The 17,444-nt window shown below is 46.8% G+C and overlaps 1 protein-coding gene across 3 annotated transcripts in view; it reads right to left on the bottom strand.

Annotated features, from left to right (window-relative positions):
- Positions 1 to 1,392: 1,392 nt before the first annotated feature.
- Positions 1,393 to 17,444, bottom strand: part of LOC118937771 (somatostatin receptor type 5-like) — a 37,295-nt gene continuing 21,243 nt past the window's right edge. Inside the window, exons 2-5 of one of the 3 annotated variants that reach the window (XR_005035184.1) lie at positions 15,982 to 16,738; positions 9,250 to 9,699; positions 3,337 to 3,523; positions 1,393 to 3,181 (exon numbers count right to left, since the gene is read on the bottom strand). Coding sequence is in view for 2 of the 3 variants with exons in the window: in XM_036939028.1 (XP_036794923.1) it covers positions 3,440 to 3,523; positions 9,250 to 9,699; positions 15,982 to 16,734 (1,287 nt within the window). In the remaining variant the exon portion in view is untranslated. Of the gene's footprint in view, positions 3,524 to 9,245; positions 9,700 to 15,981; positions 16,739 to 17,444 lie in introns of all 3 variants that reach the window. The other 2 variants (XM_036939029.1, XM_036939028.1) reach the window with 2 other exon arrangements.

Here is a 17,444-nt window from a genome sequence, read left to right as displayed (position 1 = left end):
TCTCATTACTGTTCAAGCCAGAGTATGGAGGCTACAGATTTATCACTAGAGGCAAGCCGGGCTTGACATCACCCAAGCACAAATGTAATTGCAGGTTTGTTTATTTCCTATTGAATAAACATTTATGGGTGGAAAAAGCAATTCCCCCCCACCTGCGACCTCTTAAGACCCACGGGGTCTGTGTCGGACAATACCGCAGTTATAAATAATCCCTTGCTCTCCTGGAAGCAGAAATGGATGGAGCTGTTGCTTACTTGGTATATTTAAACTTATTTTTACTATTATTGTATTATTAAAAAGTATTACACTTTTAAAATCCACCATTTGTTTGTATAATTGGAGAAGGTTAAAACTGCAGCGCTATGGCAGTGTGTGCCGCATTGGACCTTTTGTTGAAGCTATAACGTTGACCTAATTGAGATAAGTCTCAAAACATAGCCATTGTTACCAACAGATTTGAAGTAAGACTACACAACAAAGCTCATCAACACACCGTGAGCTTCATTCAACGGTCCATGTGATGGCTAGCTAACTTATATAGGAAGATTTGAGAACAGACCTTCAAATACCCTACTGTTCTCCTTCTGTCCTTTCCCCTGACATTGAGGGGTGGAAAACATGCCAGTCAAGCGGTTAGGTGTAGCCTAGGGCCTAGCGGTTTAAAGGGGAGCTTGTTGTTTTCACCCATACACCTGCATGCACCTGCAGTAGTAAGCCACTGGGACACGTTGCCTGTAAACACACTGGAGATACGGGTGAAGAGGAAGAGAAAGAGAAAGCACCAAGGACGGTTGGTGAGAGGGAGGGATCATGGGAGGATAGGAGATGAAAGAAGGGCATATAGAAAGAAAGAAAGAAAGAAAGAAAGAAAGAAAGAAAGAAAGACAGACAAAGACAGGGGGAGCGACATCCATCCAAAGACCATGCATATTAGCCTGGTCGCAGTATCTGTTCAGCTTTTACATTCTACTCCTTGCCACTCCTGTTGTTTTCCAAAGGAGTGGAATGTTAGCTAAAAAGACTGGTACAAGGAGTGGAATGTTAGCGAAAAAGACTGGTACAAGGAGTGGAATGTTAGCTAAAAAGACTGGTACAAGGAGTGGAATGTTAGCGAAAAAGACTGGTACAAGGAGTGGAATGTTAGCGAAAAAGACTGGTACAAGGAGTGGAATGTTAGCTAAAAAGACTGGTACAAGGAGTGGAATGTTAGCTAAAAAGACTGGTACAAGGAGTGGAATGTTAGCTAAAAAGACTGGTACAAGGAGTGGAATGTTAGCTAAAAAGACTGATACAAGGAGTGGAATGTTAGCTAAAAAGACTGGTACAAGGAGTGGAATGTTAGCGAAAAAGACTGGTACAAGGAGTGGAATGTTAGCTAAAAAGACTGGTACTCGAACTACATGCATATTGATCGAACCAATTGTATTTTTGTCATTTTATTAAAACAATAACACTGAAATGAAACATGTTGAACACATGTCCAGATGGTACACATTAGCAATAATGCTATGGTATTATTTAAAATAATTAGCATAAGTAACAGCAACTTTTTTTTACATTTACTTGACCACGGTGTAATCCCAGAGTAGAGTACACAGATAATAACTTACTGTATAAATCTTGAACCTGTCATACATGACTGTAAGACAGCCCGTGTGGATTGTGTGTTCATTGAACTCAATACAGTTAAAGCTAATCCATAAAATACAGTGTGTGTGTACAGCAGATTAATCATTGAGTCGCTGTCTGATGAAAACAACATTTTTGCCATTTACATTTTTAAAAAAATTTGAAAGCAGTAACTCCCTTCAATGTACTCTGAACATTTAATGACTCTAGACCAAGAAAGTGTATTCAAAATAGCTCCTGAAGTTTCAGAATTGTATGTTCAATAATGGGACAATATGGTAATTTCTTCCATTTCCTGAAGAAATGTGTTTTGGAGGTTAGTGCTTTTCATCAGACAGCGACGACTATGCTGTTGTACGCAGATTGTTCAGTAGGGCATGCAAGGGAAAACAATTCAAAAGGTGAAATTAAAATCTGTGTCTCTTACTGGACATTAGTCTAGGAGGTAGTCCCTCCCTGTTTCAGTCCGTTTTATTCTGTATGGTGCCTAAAGAACATGACCTCAGGTAAGGTCAAGCACAATGAAGTTGCACCAGTGCTTCAATCTCCAATAAAAGGTCAAGGGGATCCATTAATCACAAATAAACACATTAAAATAACCAAAACACTTGGAACAACTACCCAAGTTTATAACAATAATACCCAACAAATAACAATAATTCATCAATAATATGAATAGGATCCTCCGTTATAACATTATGCCATAGATACAGTGAGTACTGTACGCCAGATTCCTCTATTTGATTGACATCATCATTATCATCATTCTCTCTGTTCGGGGACAGTGTTCGTTTCCACATTGCAGGTTTCCTCTAGTACCATTTCATTGGTCATCCCAGCTTGAACTAACTTTGTCCAGAGCAGAAACCATCCATGAGTCCACAGGTGGGAATTATGAGCCTTTGGGACTTGTTACAGGTGATCATAGTGACAAATGGACAAGGGTCATAGACAGTGTGTGTAGTACGTTCCCGTCATGGCCTTACCTACATAGTGATGAAGGCCCAGTACATACCTACACACAGAAAGTTCCAAGCTCACAAAGACGACAATCCATTTCAATTCACAACATTTCTGATGAAATCAAATGATCCAGTTCATATAAAGTGAAGGGAATACTCAGGTTCATTTTCTAGGGCAAGTTTCTACCCATTCACAGTCTAAAAAATAGTCTTTCCTTATAGTATATGTAAGGAATCTATAAAGTACATGGAAGAATATGCTCTTGCTGGTTCTATGAAACCAAGCTGGTGCAATGCACAGGCGGTTGGTGGCACCGTCATTGAGGAGGACGGGCTTGTGGTAATGGCTGGAGCGGAATCAGTGGAATGGTATAAAATACATTGAACATGGTTTCCATGTGTTTGATGTCATGCCATTCGCTCCGTTCCAGCCCTTATTATGAGCCGTCCTCCCCCCAGCCCCTTTCAGTGGTGCAATGCGCTGTAAATGTCTGTTTATACTGACAAACAGGAGAGGTGTCATCGCAGAAATCGTTCAGTGTAGTGTCAGAACAGGAAGTGTTCTTTGAAGTCCCATGTACCTCTTCTTCCTGTATCGTCCGAAACAGGTCATTGGTCAAGAGCTACATGGGTTGACAGTGGGAGGGCTCCCAATGATGGATTGTTTATCGTGATGGAGAGGGAGGTGGCTTGGCTCATCAAAGCATAGACTAACCAGTCAGGGCTTATCAAAGTGTAGACTCACCAATCAGGGCTCATCAAAGCGTAGACAGACCAATCAGGGATTATCAAAGCGTAGACTGACCAATCAGGCCTCATCATAGCGTAGACTGACCTATCAGGCCTCATCATAGCGTAGACTGATCAATCACTGGGCTCTCTAAGGGCAGAAGCTCCGTCGTCATGTTGGCACAAGTCTCAATTTGAACACACTGCAAAGACAGCAAGAGATACATTTAGACATTACAAACAACGACCAGCACGACCAGCACACTCCCCCTTCGCCCCCCGTCCGTCCATCCGTCCCCCCCATTCGTCCGTTAGCCCACCCATCCCCGCCCATTCCTCCGTCAGTCACGATTTGTTTTTAATCTTCGAACTGTAACAGTAAGACATGATAAAAGATAAGAATTCAAATATAAAGTAAATGGCTCAGTACAATAGAATTTCTCTTTATGCATAAGTATAATATATGAAGGCACAGTTTATAGTCCAATATTTACACGTGTTTTGGGGAAGGGGCGATTGGTGGGCAAGTGTATAAATTGTGCAGTATTTAACAATGATAATAAGAGTCTGGTAGCAGCAGTTGTGATGTGTGTGTAGCATAAATGTGTGTGATTGTGTGTGCGTGTGTGTGGATGACTGCATATCTGTGAGGTTGTGTGAGTGATTAAGTGAGTGCATATGTGCTAAGGTGTGCAGAGTCAGTGGAGGTGGTCAGACCAGTTGTTCAGCAGTCTGATGGCTTGTAGATAGAAACTGTGTCTGAGTCTGTAGCTATCAGACCTCATGCTCCGATACCATCTGCCCGACGGTAAAGGAGTGACTGGGGTGTTTGTGGGTTCCTTGATGATGCTACTGCCCGCCCCCAGGCAACGTTTTGAGTAGATGTCCTGGATGGGTGGGAACACGGTCCCAGTGATGTACTGGGCCTTCTTCACCAACAGCTGGAGGACCTTGCAGTCGTGGATGAAGCAATTCCCGTGCCAGGCCGTGATGCAACAGGTCAGCAGTACTATTTTGAATTTCTTCAGCCGCCTTAGGAAGTAGAGACGGTGTTGTGATGGTGTTGTTGGTCCATGTCATGTCCTTGGTGATGTGGACAGCAAGGAACATTACTCTACTGTAGTCCCATTGATGTGGATCAGGCATGTTCCCCCCTCTGCTTCCTGAAGTCAACAATCAACTCCTTTGTTTTGCTGATGTTGAGGAAAGGTTGTTGTCCTGGCATCACAATGCCAGTTAACTTACTTTCTCCCTATAGGCTGATTCGCCGTTGTTGGTTAATAGACCTACAGCAGAGGACTCAGGACACACCCCTGGGGGGCCCTTGTGTTAAGAGTCAGTGTGCTGGAGATTGGCTTGTCAATCCTGACAGCTTGTCGTCTGCCCGTCAGGATGTCCAGGATCCAGTTGCAGAGGTGGTGTCCAGACCCAAGGCTCTGAGCTTGGTGTTGAATCAAATCCAATGAAAATGTATTTGCCACATGCATCGTAAACAACAGGTGTAGACTAACAGTGAAATGATGACTTACGGCCCCTTCCCAACAATGCTGGGAGAAAAAAAGATAAATAATAACACAAGGAATAAAGGGTTAAGGGTAAGTAAGAATCAGGACGATAGAGTTATGTTTAGAGTTGCCAAATGGAGGGCAAGGGAGAGCTCTGTATGCATTTTTGTGTGTGGAGTAATGGTGATCTAGAGTTTTTTCGCATCTAGTTGCACGACTGACATGCTGCTAAAAAGGAGGTAAGACAGATTGGAGTTTGCCTACATTCAAATCACTGGTCGCTAGGAGCGAATCCTCTGGATGTGCATTGTCTTGTTGAGCCCGGTCTTAGTGCCAGCCTCGGTTTGTGGTGATAAATAGACATGTACGAAAAATATAATAATATGGTCTGCAGTTTATTGTGAGGTATTCTAACTCAGGAAAGCAAAACCTGAAGACTTCCATTTGAACATCTTGGCCATGTTCTGTTATAATCTCCACCCGGCACAGCCAGAAGAGGACTGGCCACCCCACATAGCCTGGTTCCTCTCTAGGTTTCTTCCTAGGTTATGGCCTTTCTAGGGAGTTTTTCATAGCCACCGTGCTTCTACACCTGCTGTTTGGGGTTTTAGGCTGGGTTTCTGTACAGCACTTTGAGATATCAGCTGATGTACGAAGGGCTATATAAATACATTTGATTTGATTTGATTTCCTTAACATTAGATAGTGTGCACCTGCTGATGTTAAGAGACACACACCTCTCCCCCTTAACCCTACCCGCAGCTGCCGTTCGGTGCCTACAAAAGACAGCTAGATGTACACTACCGGTCAAAGGTTTTAGAACACCAACTCATTCAAGGGCTTTTCTTTCTTTTTTACTATTTTCTACATTATAGAATAATAGTGAAGACATCAAGACTATGAAATAACACAAATGGAATCATGTAGTAACCAAAAAAGTATTACATTTAACATTCTTCAAATAGCTACACTTTGCCTTCACACTTTGCCTTCACACTTTGCCTTCACACTTCGCCTTCACACTTTGCCTTCACACTTTGCCTTCACACTTTGCTTTCATGACAGCTTTGCACACCTTGGCATTCTCTCAACCAACTTCACCTGGAATGCTATACCAACAGTCTTGAAGGAGTTCCCACATATGGTGAGCACTTGTTGGCTGCTTTTCCTTCATTCCGCGGTCCGACTCATCCCAAACCATCTCAATTAAATCTAGAATCGGCTTCCTATTTCGCAACAAAGCATCCTTCACTCATGATGCCAAACATACCCTCGTAAAACTGACTATCCTACCGGTCCTTGACTTCGGCGATGTCATTTACAAAATAGCCTCCAACACTCTGCTCAACAAACTGGATGTAGTCTATCACAGTGCCATTCATTTTGTCACCAAAGCCCCATATACTACCCATCACTGTGACCTGTATGCTCTCGTTGGCTGGCCCTCGCTTGATATTCATTGCCAAAGCCACTGTCTCCAGGTCATCTATAAGTTTCTGCTAGGTAAAGCCCCGCCTTATCTCAGCTCACTGGTCACCATAGCAGCACCCACCCGTAGTCCAGTACGTCCTTTGCCTCCTCTCCGCACTCGCCCTGAGATGCGTGTCATCTGACCGGTGCCACCTGTACCAGTCCCACGCATCAGGCCTCCAGTGTGCCTCCACAGGCCCGAGCTTCCGGCGACGGTTCCCAGTCCGAAGCCTCTGGCGGCGGTTCCCAGTCCGGAGCCTCTGGCGACGGTTCCCAGTCCGGAGCCTCTGGCGACGGTTCCCAGTCCGAAGCCTCTGGCGACGGTTCCCAGTCCGGAGCCTCTGGCGACGGTTCCCAGTCCGGAGCCCCAGGGACCGGTCCTAGTCCGGAGCCTCAGGCGACGGTTCCCAGTCCGAAGCCTCTGGCGACGGTTCCCAGTCCGAAGCCTCTGGCGACGGTTCCCAGTCCGGAGCCTCTGGCGACGGTTCCCAGTCCGGGGCCTCCGGCAACGGTTCCCAGTCCGGAGCCTCCGGCGACGGTTCCCAGTCCGGAGCCTCGGGCGACGGTTCCCAGTCCGGAGCCTCCGACAACATTCCACGGTCCAGTTCCACAGAAGCGGGGTGGATCAGTGTAGGGAGCGGGGACTGCGTCCAGAACCGGAGCCGCCACCGAGGGTAGATGCCCACCCGGACCCTCGCCTGTAGGTTCAGGTTTGCGGCCGGGAGTCCGCACCTTTGGGGGGGGTACTGTCACGCCCTGACCTTAGATATCTCTGTTTTCTTATATTTATTTTGGTTAGGTCAAGGTGTGACTATGTCTAGGGTTTTTTGTATGCCTAGGGTTTTTGTATGTCTAGGATTTTTGTATGTCTAGGGGGTTTGTATGCCTAGGGTTTTTGTATGTCTAGGGGGTTTGTATGTCTATGTTGGCCTGATATGGTACCCAATCAGAGACAGCTGTTTATCGTTGTCTCTGATTGGGGATCATATCTAGGCAGGCCTTTTTTCCCACTTTCTGGTGTGGGATCTTGTCTACAGTTAGGTGCCTTTGTGCACACTAGTAGCTTCACGTTTTGTTTGGTTGTTGTTTTGTTGTTTTGTTTTGGTGAGTTTCAGTTCATAAAAAATATGTGGAACTCTATTCACGCTGCGCCTTGGTCTCCTTCATACGATGAACATGACAGGAACTCAAAAGGTGTGATATAAATGAACAAAAATGTAGATTTGAATGTGCAAATAGTCAGGAATGATTCGCAAGGAAGGTGGATCCTTTTGAATGTCTCAATGGACCGTAAAGGTAATCACTCTACAAACTATCATCACCGTGCCCCTAAGGAAATCACTAATATTATGGACACATTAGAAATAGTGGATATTTGGAGATGAAAAAACCCCGACCTAGTGAGATATACATGGAGGAGACTTAATCAAGCTAGTCGTCTTGACTACTTTCTTGTCTCTTTCTCTCTTGCAAAAAAGTTTTAATAGGAAACAGAATGTGATCAGATCATCATCTAATTGGCATTCACATAACTCTTATATATTTTCCATGTGGATGGGGATATTGGTAATTTCATCAAAGTTTACGGGAGGACAACTTATTTTTAACTAAGACAAAATCATTTATAACTGAATTTTTCCAGTATAGTATAGGTTCAGCAAATTCCCTTATTGTTTGGGATACCTTTAAATTTACCTTCAGGGGTCATTCAATTCAATATTCATCAATAATAACAAAGCAGTTTCTGGCAAAAGAGCCAAGACTAACAAGGGATATACATTAACTAATAGTACAGGTAGATAGCAATAAAAACGATACTACAGAGATACAAAATAAGTTAGAGGAACAACAAAAATAACTTATTCAAGAATGATCTAATGTAATCTATTACAAAAATAAAGCAAACTGGATGGAATATGGAGAAAAATGCACAACATTTTGAATCTCCAATACAGGAACACTAACAAAAATAATTTGCAGAAACTCGTTACTGAAGAATCTATGATTCTCCAAATGGTATTTTAAAAGGAATTCTTTCCAAATAATATAAAAAATTGAAAATGAACAAATGTACAGAAAGATCAAATTACAGAGGAAGAACTTTTTGATGCTATTAAATAATTTTAGTCTGGAAAAACCCCAGGGCTTGATGGCATACCGGGTGAGGTATATCATTCTTTTTTAAATACTAAAAGCGCCATTGTTTGTTTTAACTACTCCTATAGAAATGGTAGTCTGTCAGGTACTCAGCAGTAAGGTCTGATTTCTCTATTATTAAAACAAAACTAGATGGCAAATATAAAGACCCAGTCTATCTAAAAATCTGGAGGGCCCTTACACGTCAATGTTGTGATGGAAAAATACTAGCGAAATGCATAGCACTCAGAATTTAAAAAATATTAAATACACTGGAGGCATCAACCGTAGAGGAGAAATCAGTGGTACCCATTTACAGTACTAGTGGGTGTAACTAACTATCAGCACACAGTACACTGGATCCCCTCAGCGTCAAAGCTTCTGATCAGGAGGGTTTACTATGTTAGGCTTCCAGAGTGATTTTTCAGCTCCTCTCACCCTCTATGCTGTAAAGCAGTTGTGGGCCAAGGAGAAGGGTAAACGCCCTGTGTAGTAAGTGCTTATTAATCTATTCTACTTCTTAAGATGCTCTGCAGGTGAAAAAAACTATCAAGTACTATCATTTAGATAAATATAAATTACATATAAATTGGCTGTGAATCTAGTTATATTGTATACTGCGGTTGACTACCAATGAATGAAACGGACAGCCTTCAAGATTATCTTTGGCAGACTGACCAAAATAATTGATACCTGACAGCCATTCACAGTTCTTGGGTAGAATATTGACCCATAGAATTAGTAGTCCACCCATCACAGAACGTTCACTTTATTGCGAATGTCCGTTCTAGTCGTTTTATTTCTATAGATTTACCTACTTGGTTGTTCTGCATGTGTCCATTGTTGAAGTCCATGATCCGGGGGGTGAAGAGCGGGTCATGCTGCTGCGTCGTCTCCACCCTCTCCAGCCTAGGGGATATGGGACGTCCCCCTCCACTCCCCATGTCTCCTCCGTCCCCCACCCCAACCCCGTTCGCCTTGTGGAGACACAGGACCTTCCTGAAGCTCTGCTTGAAGTTGTCAGACAGGAAGCCGTAGAGGAGCGGGTTGGCACAGGAGTTGACGTAGGTCATGATGACCAGGAAGAAGTAGACGCCGGCGGTGACACTGTTCTCTGGTATGATGAAGACGAGGTTGACTATGTTGGTGGTGAAGAAGGGCAGCCAGCAGATGACAAAGACCACCACGATGATGACCACCATGCGGGTGACTTTGCGTTCGGAGCGGCGCCGCCTGGTCAGGCCCGCTCTGGCCCCGGCAGACTTCACCTGTAATGAATGGGAGGTTTTTGGTCTGTGACTTTGTGAAGGAATAGCTTTGGACATGGACACCTTTGAAGATCACTATATTGAGAGGATTTATGGTGGTTTGGAGAGGTTTTAGGCCCAGGCCAGGGTCTAAGGCACTGGTCCATTGGGTTTGGAAATAGAAACAAACCTAAGAACCATTAGAATTCAGTTTGGGACAGTGAGAAGAAAGGATTAAGGACTCAAATGCATTGGAGCCTCAAACAAATGGAAGGCGCCCTCAAACAAATGGAAGGGGGCTTCAAACAAATGGAATGGGGTCTCAAACAAATGGAATGGGGTCTCAAACAAATGGAATGGGGTCTCAAACAAATGGAATGTGGTCTCAAACAAATGGAATGGATCCTCAAACAAATGGAATGGGGTCTCAAACAAATGGAATGGGGTCTCAAACAAATGGAATGGGGTCTCAAACAAATGGAATTGGGTCTTAAACAAATGGAATGGGGTCTCAAACAAATGGAATGGGGTGTCATGTTGTCTTGTCTCTGTCCTTTCCCTTCACCCTGTCTCCCTCTGCTGGTCGTTGTTATGTTACCTTTTCTCCCCCTCTTTTCCCCAGCTGTGCCTTGTCTCCTCCTAATTACCCATTCACCCCGTTCCCCACCTGTTCCCTTTTTCCCTCTGATTAGGTCCCTATATCTGTCTCTGTTTCTGCTCCTGTCCTTGTCGGATTCTTGTTTGTTTGTTTATGTGTCTCATGCCTGAACCAGACTATCATCGTGTGTGCTGCAACCTTGTCCTGTCCTGTCGGAATCTACCTGTCCATCTGAGCCCACGTATGTTCGTCATTAAAGTACTCTGTTTGTTAATTCGCTTTTGGGTCCTCATTCACGCACCATAACAGAAGAATCCGACCAAGAATGGACCCAGCGACTTCGGATCCTCTCCACTCAGCCGTCGAGATCCAGGGAGCGATGCTAGGCAGACACAAGCAGGAATTGTCTGCTGCTCGACATGCCGTTGAGACCCTGGCCACCCAAGTCTCCAACCTCACAGAACAGGTTCACCATCTCCGCCTCGATCCACCGGCCACTTCCAGGGCTTTCGAATCTCCGGAGCCCAGAATCAATAACCCGCCGTGTTACTCTGGGGAGCCCACTGAATGCCGCTCGTTCCTCACCCAGTGTGATATTGTGTTTTCTCTCCAGCCCAACACTTACTCCAGGAGCACTGCTCGTGTCGCCTACGTCATATCTCTCCTTATTGGACGGGCTCGTGAGTGGGGCACGGCAATCTGGGAGGCAAGGGCTGAGTGTATTAACCAGTATCAAGACTTTAAGGAGGAGATGATACGGGTTTTTGATCGATCTGTTTTTGGGGAGGAGGCTTCCAGGGCCCTGTCTTCCCTATGTCAAGGCAATCGATCCATAACAGACTACTCTATTGAGTTTCGCACTCTTGCTGTCTCCAGTGGCTGGAACGAGCCGGCCTTGCTCGCTCGTCTTCTGGAGGGTTTCCGCGCAGAGGTAAAGGATGAGATTCTCTCCCGGGAGGTTCCTTCCAGCGTGGATTCCTTGATTGAACTCGCTATTCGCATTGAGCGACGGGTTGATCTTCGTCACCGAGCTCGTGGAAAGGAGCTCGCGCTCTCCGTCGCCTCCCTCTCCGCATCACTACCATCTTCCTCTGCCGGCTCGGGTGCTGAGCCCATGCAGCTGGGAGGTATCCGCATCTCGACTAAGGAGAGGGAACGGAGAATCACCAACCGCCTCTGTCTCTATTGCGGTTCCGCTGGTCATTTTGCCACTTCATGTCCAGTAAAAGGCCAGAGCTCGTCAGTAAGCGGAGGGCTACTGGTGAGCGCTACTACTCCTGTCTCTCCTTCAAGATCCTGCACTACCTTGTCGGTCCATCTACGCTGGACCGGTTCGTCAGCTTCCTGCAGTGCCTTAATAGACTCTGGGGCGGAGGGCTGTTTTATGGACGAGACCTGGGCTCGGGAACATGACATTCCTCTCAGACAGTTAAAGGAGCCCACGGCCTTGTTCGCCCTGGATGGTAGTCCTCTCCCCAGGATTCAGCGTGAGACGCTACCTTTAACCCTCACTGTTTCTGGTAATCATAGTGAAACCATTTCTTTTTTAATTTTTCGTTCACCTTTTACACCTGTTGTTTTGGGCCATCCCTGGCTAGTTTGTCATAATCCTTCCATTAATTGGTCTAGTAATTCTATCCTCTCCTGGAACGTCTCTTGTCATGTGAAATGTTTAATGTCTGCTATCCCTCCTGTTTCCTCTGTCTCTTCTTCACAGGAGGAGCCTGGTGATTTGACAGGGGTGCCGGAGGAATATCACGATCTGCGCACGGTGTTCAGTCGGTCCAGGGCCACCTCTCTTCCTCCACACCGGTCGTATGATTGTAGTATTGATCTCCTTCCGGGAACCACCCCCCCCCGGGGTAGACTATACTCTCTGTCGGCTCCCGAACGTAAGGCTCTCGAAGATTATTTGTCTGTAGCTCTTGACGCCGGTACCATAGTCCCCTCCTCCTCTCCCGCCGGAGCGGGGTTTTTTTTTGTCAAGAAGAAGGACGGGTCTCTGCGCCCCTGCATAGATTATCGAGGGCTGAATGACATAACAGTGAAGAATCGTTATCCGCTTCCTCTTATGTCTTCAGCCTTCGAGATCCTGCAGGGAGCCAGGTTTTTCACTAAGTTGGACCTTCGTAACGCTTACCATCTCGTGCGCATCAGGGAGGGGGACGAGTGGAAGACGGCGTTTAACACTCCGTTAGGGCACTTTGAATACCGGGTTCTTCCTTTCGGCCTCGCTAACGCTCCAGCTGTCTTTCAGGCATTAGTCAATGATGTCCTGAGAGACATGCTGAACATCTTTGTTTTCGTTTACCTTGACGATATCCTGATTTTTTCACCGTCACTCCAGATTCATGTTCAGCACGTTCGACGTGTCCTCCAGCGCCTTTTAGAGAATTGTCTTTTCGTGAAGGCTGAGAAGTGCACTTTTCATGCCTCCTCCGTCACATTTCTCGGTTCTGTTATTTCCGCTGAAGGCATTAAGATGGATCCCGCTAAGGTCCAAGCTGTCATTGATTGGCCCGTCCCTAAGTCACGCGTCGAGCTGCAGCGCTTTCTCGGCTTCGCGAACTTCTATCGTCGTTTCATCCGTAATTTCGGTCAGGTGGCAGCTCCTCTCACAGCCCTTACTTCTGTCAAGACGTGCTTTAAGTGGTCCGTTTCCGCCCAGGGAGCTTTTGATCTCCTCAAGAATCGTTTTACATCCGCTCCTATCCTTGTTACACCTGACGTCTCTAGACAGTTCGTTGTCGAGGTTGACGCGTCAGAGGTGGGAGTGGGAGCCATCCTTTCTCAGCGCTCCCTCTCTGACGACAAGGTCCACCCATGCGCGTATTTTTCTCATCGCCTGTCGCCGTCGGAACGTAACTATGATGTGGGTAACCGCGAACTGCTCGCCATCCGGTTAGCCCTAGGCGAATGGCGACAGTGGTTGGAGGGGGCGACCGTTCCTTTTGTCGTTTGGACTGACCATAGGAACCTTGAGTACATCCGTTCTGCCAAACGACTTAATGCGCGTCAGGCGCGTTGGGCGCTGTTTTTCGCTCGTTTCGAGTTCGTGATTTCTTATCGTCCGGGCTCTAAGAACACCAAGCCTGATGCTTTGTCTCGTCTCTTCAGTTCTTCAGTAGCCTCCACTGACCCCGAGGGGATTCTCCCTGAGGGGCGTGTTGTCGGGTTGACTGTCTGGGGAATTGAGAGGCAGGTAAAGCAAGCACTCACTCAAACTCCGTCGCCGCGCGCTTGTCCTAGGAACCTTCTTTTCGTTCCCGTTCCTACTCGTCTGGCCGTTCTTCAGTGGGCTCACTCTGCCAAGTTAGCCGGTCACCCTGGCGTTCGGGGTACGCTTGCTTCCATTCGCCAGCGTTTCTGGTGGCCCACCCGGGAGCATGACACGCGTCGTTTCGTGGCTGCTTGTTCGGTCTGCGCGCAGACTAAGTCCGGTAACTCTCCTCCTGCCGGCCGTCTCAGGCCGCTTCCTATTCCCTCTCGACCGTGGTCTCACATCGCCTTAGATTTTGTCACCGGACTGCCTTCGTCAGCGGGGAAGACTGTTATTCTTACGGTTGTCGATAGGTTCTCTAAGGCGGCTCATTTCATTCCCCTTGCTAAGCTTCCTTCTGCTAAAGAGACGGCACAAATCATCATCGAGAATGTTTTCAGAATTCATGGCCTTCCGTCAGACGTCGTTTCGGACAGAGGTCCGCAATTCACGTCTCAATTTTGGAGGGAGTTTTGCCGTTTGATTGGGGCTTCCGTCAGTCTCTCTTCCGGCTTTCACCCCCAGTCTAACGGTCAAGCAGAACGGGCCAATCAGACTATTGGTCGCATCTTACGCAGTCTTTCTTTTCGCAACCCTGCGTCTTGGTCAGAACAGCTCCCCTGGGCAGAATACGCCCACAACTCGCTTCCTTCGTCTGCGACCGGGCTATCTCCTTTTCAGAGTAGCCTCGGGTACCAGCCTCCGTTGTTCTCATCTCAGTTCGCCGAGTCCAGCGTCCCCTCCGCTCAGGCTTTTGTCCAACGTTGCGAGCGCACCTGGAAGAGGGTCAGGTCTGCACTTTGCCGTTATAGGGCGCAGACTGTGAGAGCTGCTAATAAGCGTAGAGTGAAGAGCCCTAGATATTGTCGCGGTCAGAGAGTTTGGCTCTCCACTCAGAACCTTCCCCTTAAGACGGCTTCTCGCAAGTTGACCCCGCGGTTCATTGGTCCATTCCGTATCTCTCAAATCATTAACCCTGTCGCAGTGCGACTTCTTCTGCCGCGATATCTTCGTCGCGTCCACCCGGTCTTCCATGTCTCCTGTGTCAAGCCCGTTCTTCGCGCCCCCGCTCGTCTTCCCCCCCCCCCCCCCATCCTTGTCGAGGGCGCACCCATCTACAGGGTCCGTAGGATTTTGGACATGCGTCCTCGGGGCCGTGGTCATCAGTACCTAGTAGATTGGGAGGGGTACGGTCCTGAGGAGAGGAGTTGGGTTCCCTCTCGGGACGTGCTGGACCGTGCGCTGATTGATGATTTCCTCCGTTGCCGCCAGGCTTCCTCCTCGAGTGCGCCAGGAGGCGCTCGGTGAGTGGGGGGGTACTGTCATGTTGTCTTGTCTCTGTCCTTTCCCTTCACCCTGTCTCCCTCTGCTGGTCGTTGTTATGTTACCTTTTCTCCCCCTCTTTTCCCCAGCTGTGCCTTGTCTCCTCCTAATTACCCATTCACCCCGTTCCCCACCTGTTCCCTTTTTCCCTCTGATTAGGTCCCTATATCTGTCTCTGTTTCTGCTCCTGTCCTTGTCGGATTCTTGTTTGTTTGTTTATGTGTCTCATGCCTGAACCAGACTATCATCGTGTGTGCTGCAACCTTGTCCTGTCCTGTCGGAATCTACCTGTCCATCTGAGCCCACGTATGTTCGTCATTAAAGTACTCTGTTTGTTAATTCGCTTTTGGGTCCTCATTCACGCACCATAACATGGGGTCTCAAACAAATGGAATGAATCCTCAAACAAATGGAATGGGGTCTCAAACAAATGGAATGGGGTCTCAAACAAATGGATCCTCAAGCAAATGGAATGGGGTCTCAAACAAATGGAATTGGGTCTCAAACAAATGGAATGGGGTCTCAAACAAATGGAATGGGGTCTCAAACAAATGGAATGAATCCTCAAACAAATGGAATGGGGTCTCAAACAAATGGAATGGGGTCTCAAACAAATGGAATGGGGTCTCAAACAAATGGAATGGGGTCTCAAAGGGGTCTCAAACAAATGGAATGGGAGCCTCAAACAAATGGAATGGGGTCTCAAACAAATGGAATGGCCCATAAGGCTGAAAATAAAAATGTAACTGTCAGTTATTGAGGATGGAAAATAGACATTCTAATATAAATTCTAATGGGGTCTCAAACAAATGGTATGGGGTCTCAAACAAATGGAATGGATCCTCAAACAAATGGAATGGGGTCTCAAACAAATGGAATGGATCCTCAAACAAATGGAATGGGGTCTCAAACAAATGGAATGGGGTCTCAAACAAATGGAATGGGGTCTCAAACAAATGGAATGGATCCTCAAACAAATGGAATGGATCCTCAAACAAATGGAATGGATCCTCAAACAAATGGAATGGGTTCTCAAACAAATGGAAGGGGCCTTAAACAATGAACAAACAATGAACAACATAAGACTGAAGAGGATGTGGGTTAGAGTACAACCCAACTATACCTTGATGATGATGAGCAGGTAGCAGAGGCAGATGATCAGCAGGGGGACGAAGAAGCCCAAGATGGCCGTGTAGAGGATGAAGACCGTTGACCACAGCTCCTGGGGATCAGGCCAGCTCATGTTGCACGAGTTGAAGCGGTCCTGAACATCTGAGTAGATGGTGACCGGCAGCACCACCACGAACGACACCACCCACACCAACCCGTTTATGATCTTAGCCACCTTCGGTTGCCGCCACTTGACGCTCCGAATGGGGTGCACCACGGCCAGGTAGCGGTCAATGCTCATCACGGTCAGGCAGAAGGTGCTGGTGAACTGGTTGATGGAGTCTACCGTCATGACCACGCGGCACAGAAACTGCCCAAACGGCCAATAAGAGAGCACGTTCTGGGTGGTCAGGAAGGGAAGTCCTAAGATGTACAATTCATCTGCCAGGGCTAAGTTCAGAAGGTACATGTTGGTGACAGTCTTCATCTTGGCATAGCGCAGGACCACGTAGATGGCCAGCGTGTTGCCCAGGAGGCCCACCATGAATACAGTCATAGAGATTACTGCGGTGATAATGGTGCTGCTGTCCTGGAAGGGAGCGCTCTCGCCGGACTCATTCATGAAGAGGTTGGTGACCGTGGAGTAGCCCCTGGAGGAGGAGGAGAGGTTGAAATCCCCAGGGATGGAGGTGCAGTCTTGGGGATTCATAGCGGGGAGGTGGGGGTGGGGTTGGAGGTCAGGGAGATGAATCAGGAAATGGCCCATAAGGCTGAAAATAAAAATAGAACTGTCAGTTATTGAGGATGGAAAATAGACATTCTAATAGACATTCTAATGGACATTTTGAAAAGAACAGAATAGAAGAAGAATATAGAATAAATTAGAATAGAATTGAACATCATTAGTCATTCTGACATTTGTCCATGAAAACCATCTTATGGATGAGAGGTTGAGTGATGTTTCAATGTTTTTGTTATGTAATAGTGTGATATTTCACCTTTTCCACTATACTGCTTCACCACTCCACTTTGTTCACCCACAACAGCACATGGACATTCTCTGGGCAGGGGGCCCATATTGACACTGTTCACTCTGTACTTCATCAGAAAAACAGCACATTTGCATGGACTACCTAATGGCAGGCATACATCCATGCACTTCTTCCACGTATTCCTCATGCCGCTTTGCTACAAAGCAGTCACCCTGCCACTGACTTGGTAAATAGCTGAAGGATGGGGCTGGAGAAATGTAACCAAAGTGGTCACCCTGCCACTGACTTGGTAAATAGCTGAAGGATGGGGCTGGAGAAATGTAACCAAAGCGGTCACCCTGCCACTGACTTGGTAAATAGCTGAAGGATGGGGCTGGAGAAGTGTAACCAAAGCGGTCACCCTGCCACTGACTTGGTAAATAGCTGAAGGATGGGGCTGGAGAAATGTAACCAAAGTGGTCACCCTGCCACTGACTTGGTAAAT

This window comes from Oncorhynchus mykiss, chromosome 12 (assembly GCF_013265735.2).
Source record: "Oncorhynchus mykiss isolate Arlee chromosome 12, USDA_OmykA_1.1, whole genome shotgun sequence".
In the NCBI taxonomy this organism is placed as follows: domain Eukaryota; kingdom Metazoa; phylum Chordata; class Actinopteri; order Salmoniformes; family Salmonidae; genus Oncorhynchus; species Oncorhynchus mykiss.
This window is presented reverse-complemented; position numbering and strand designations above follow the sequence as displayed.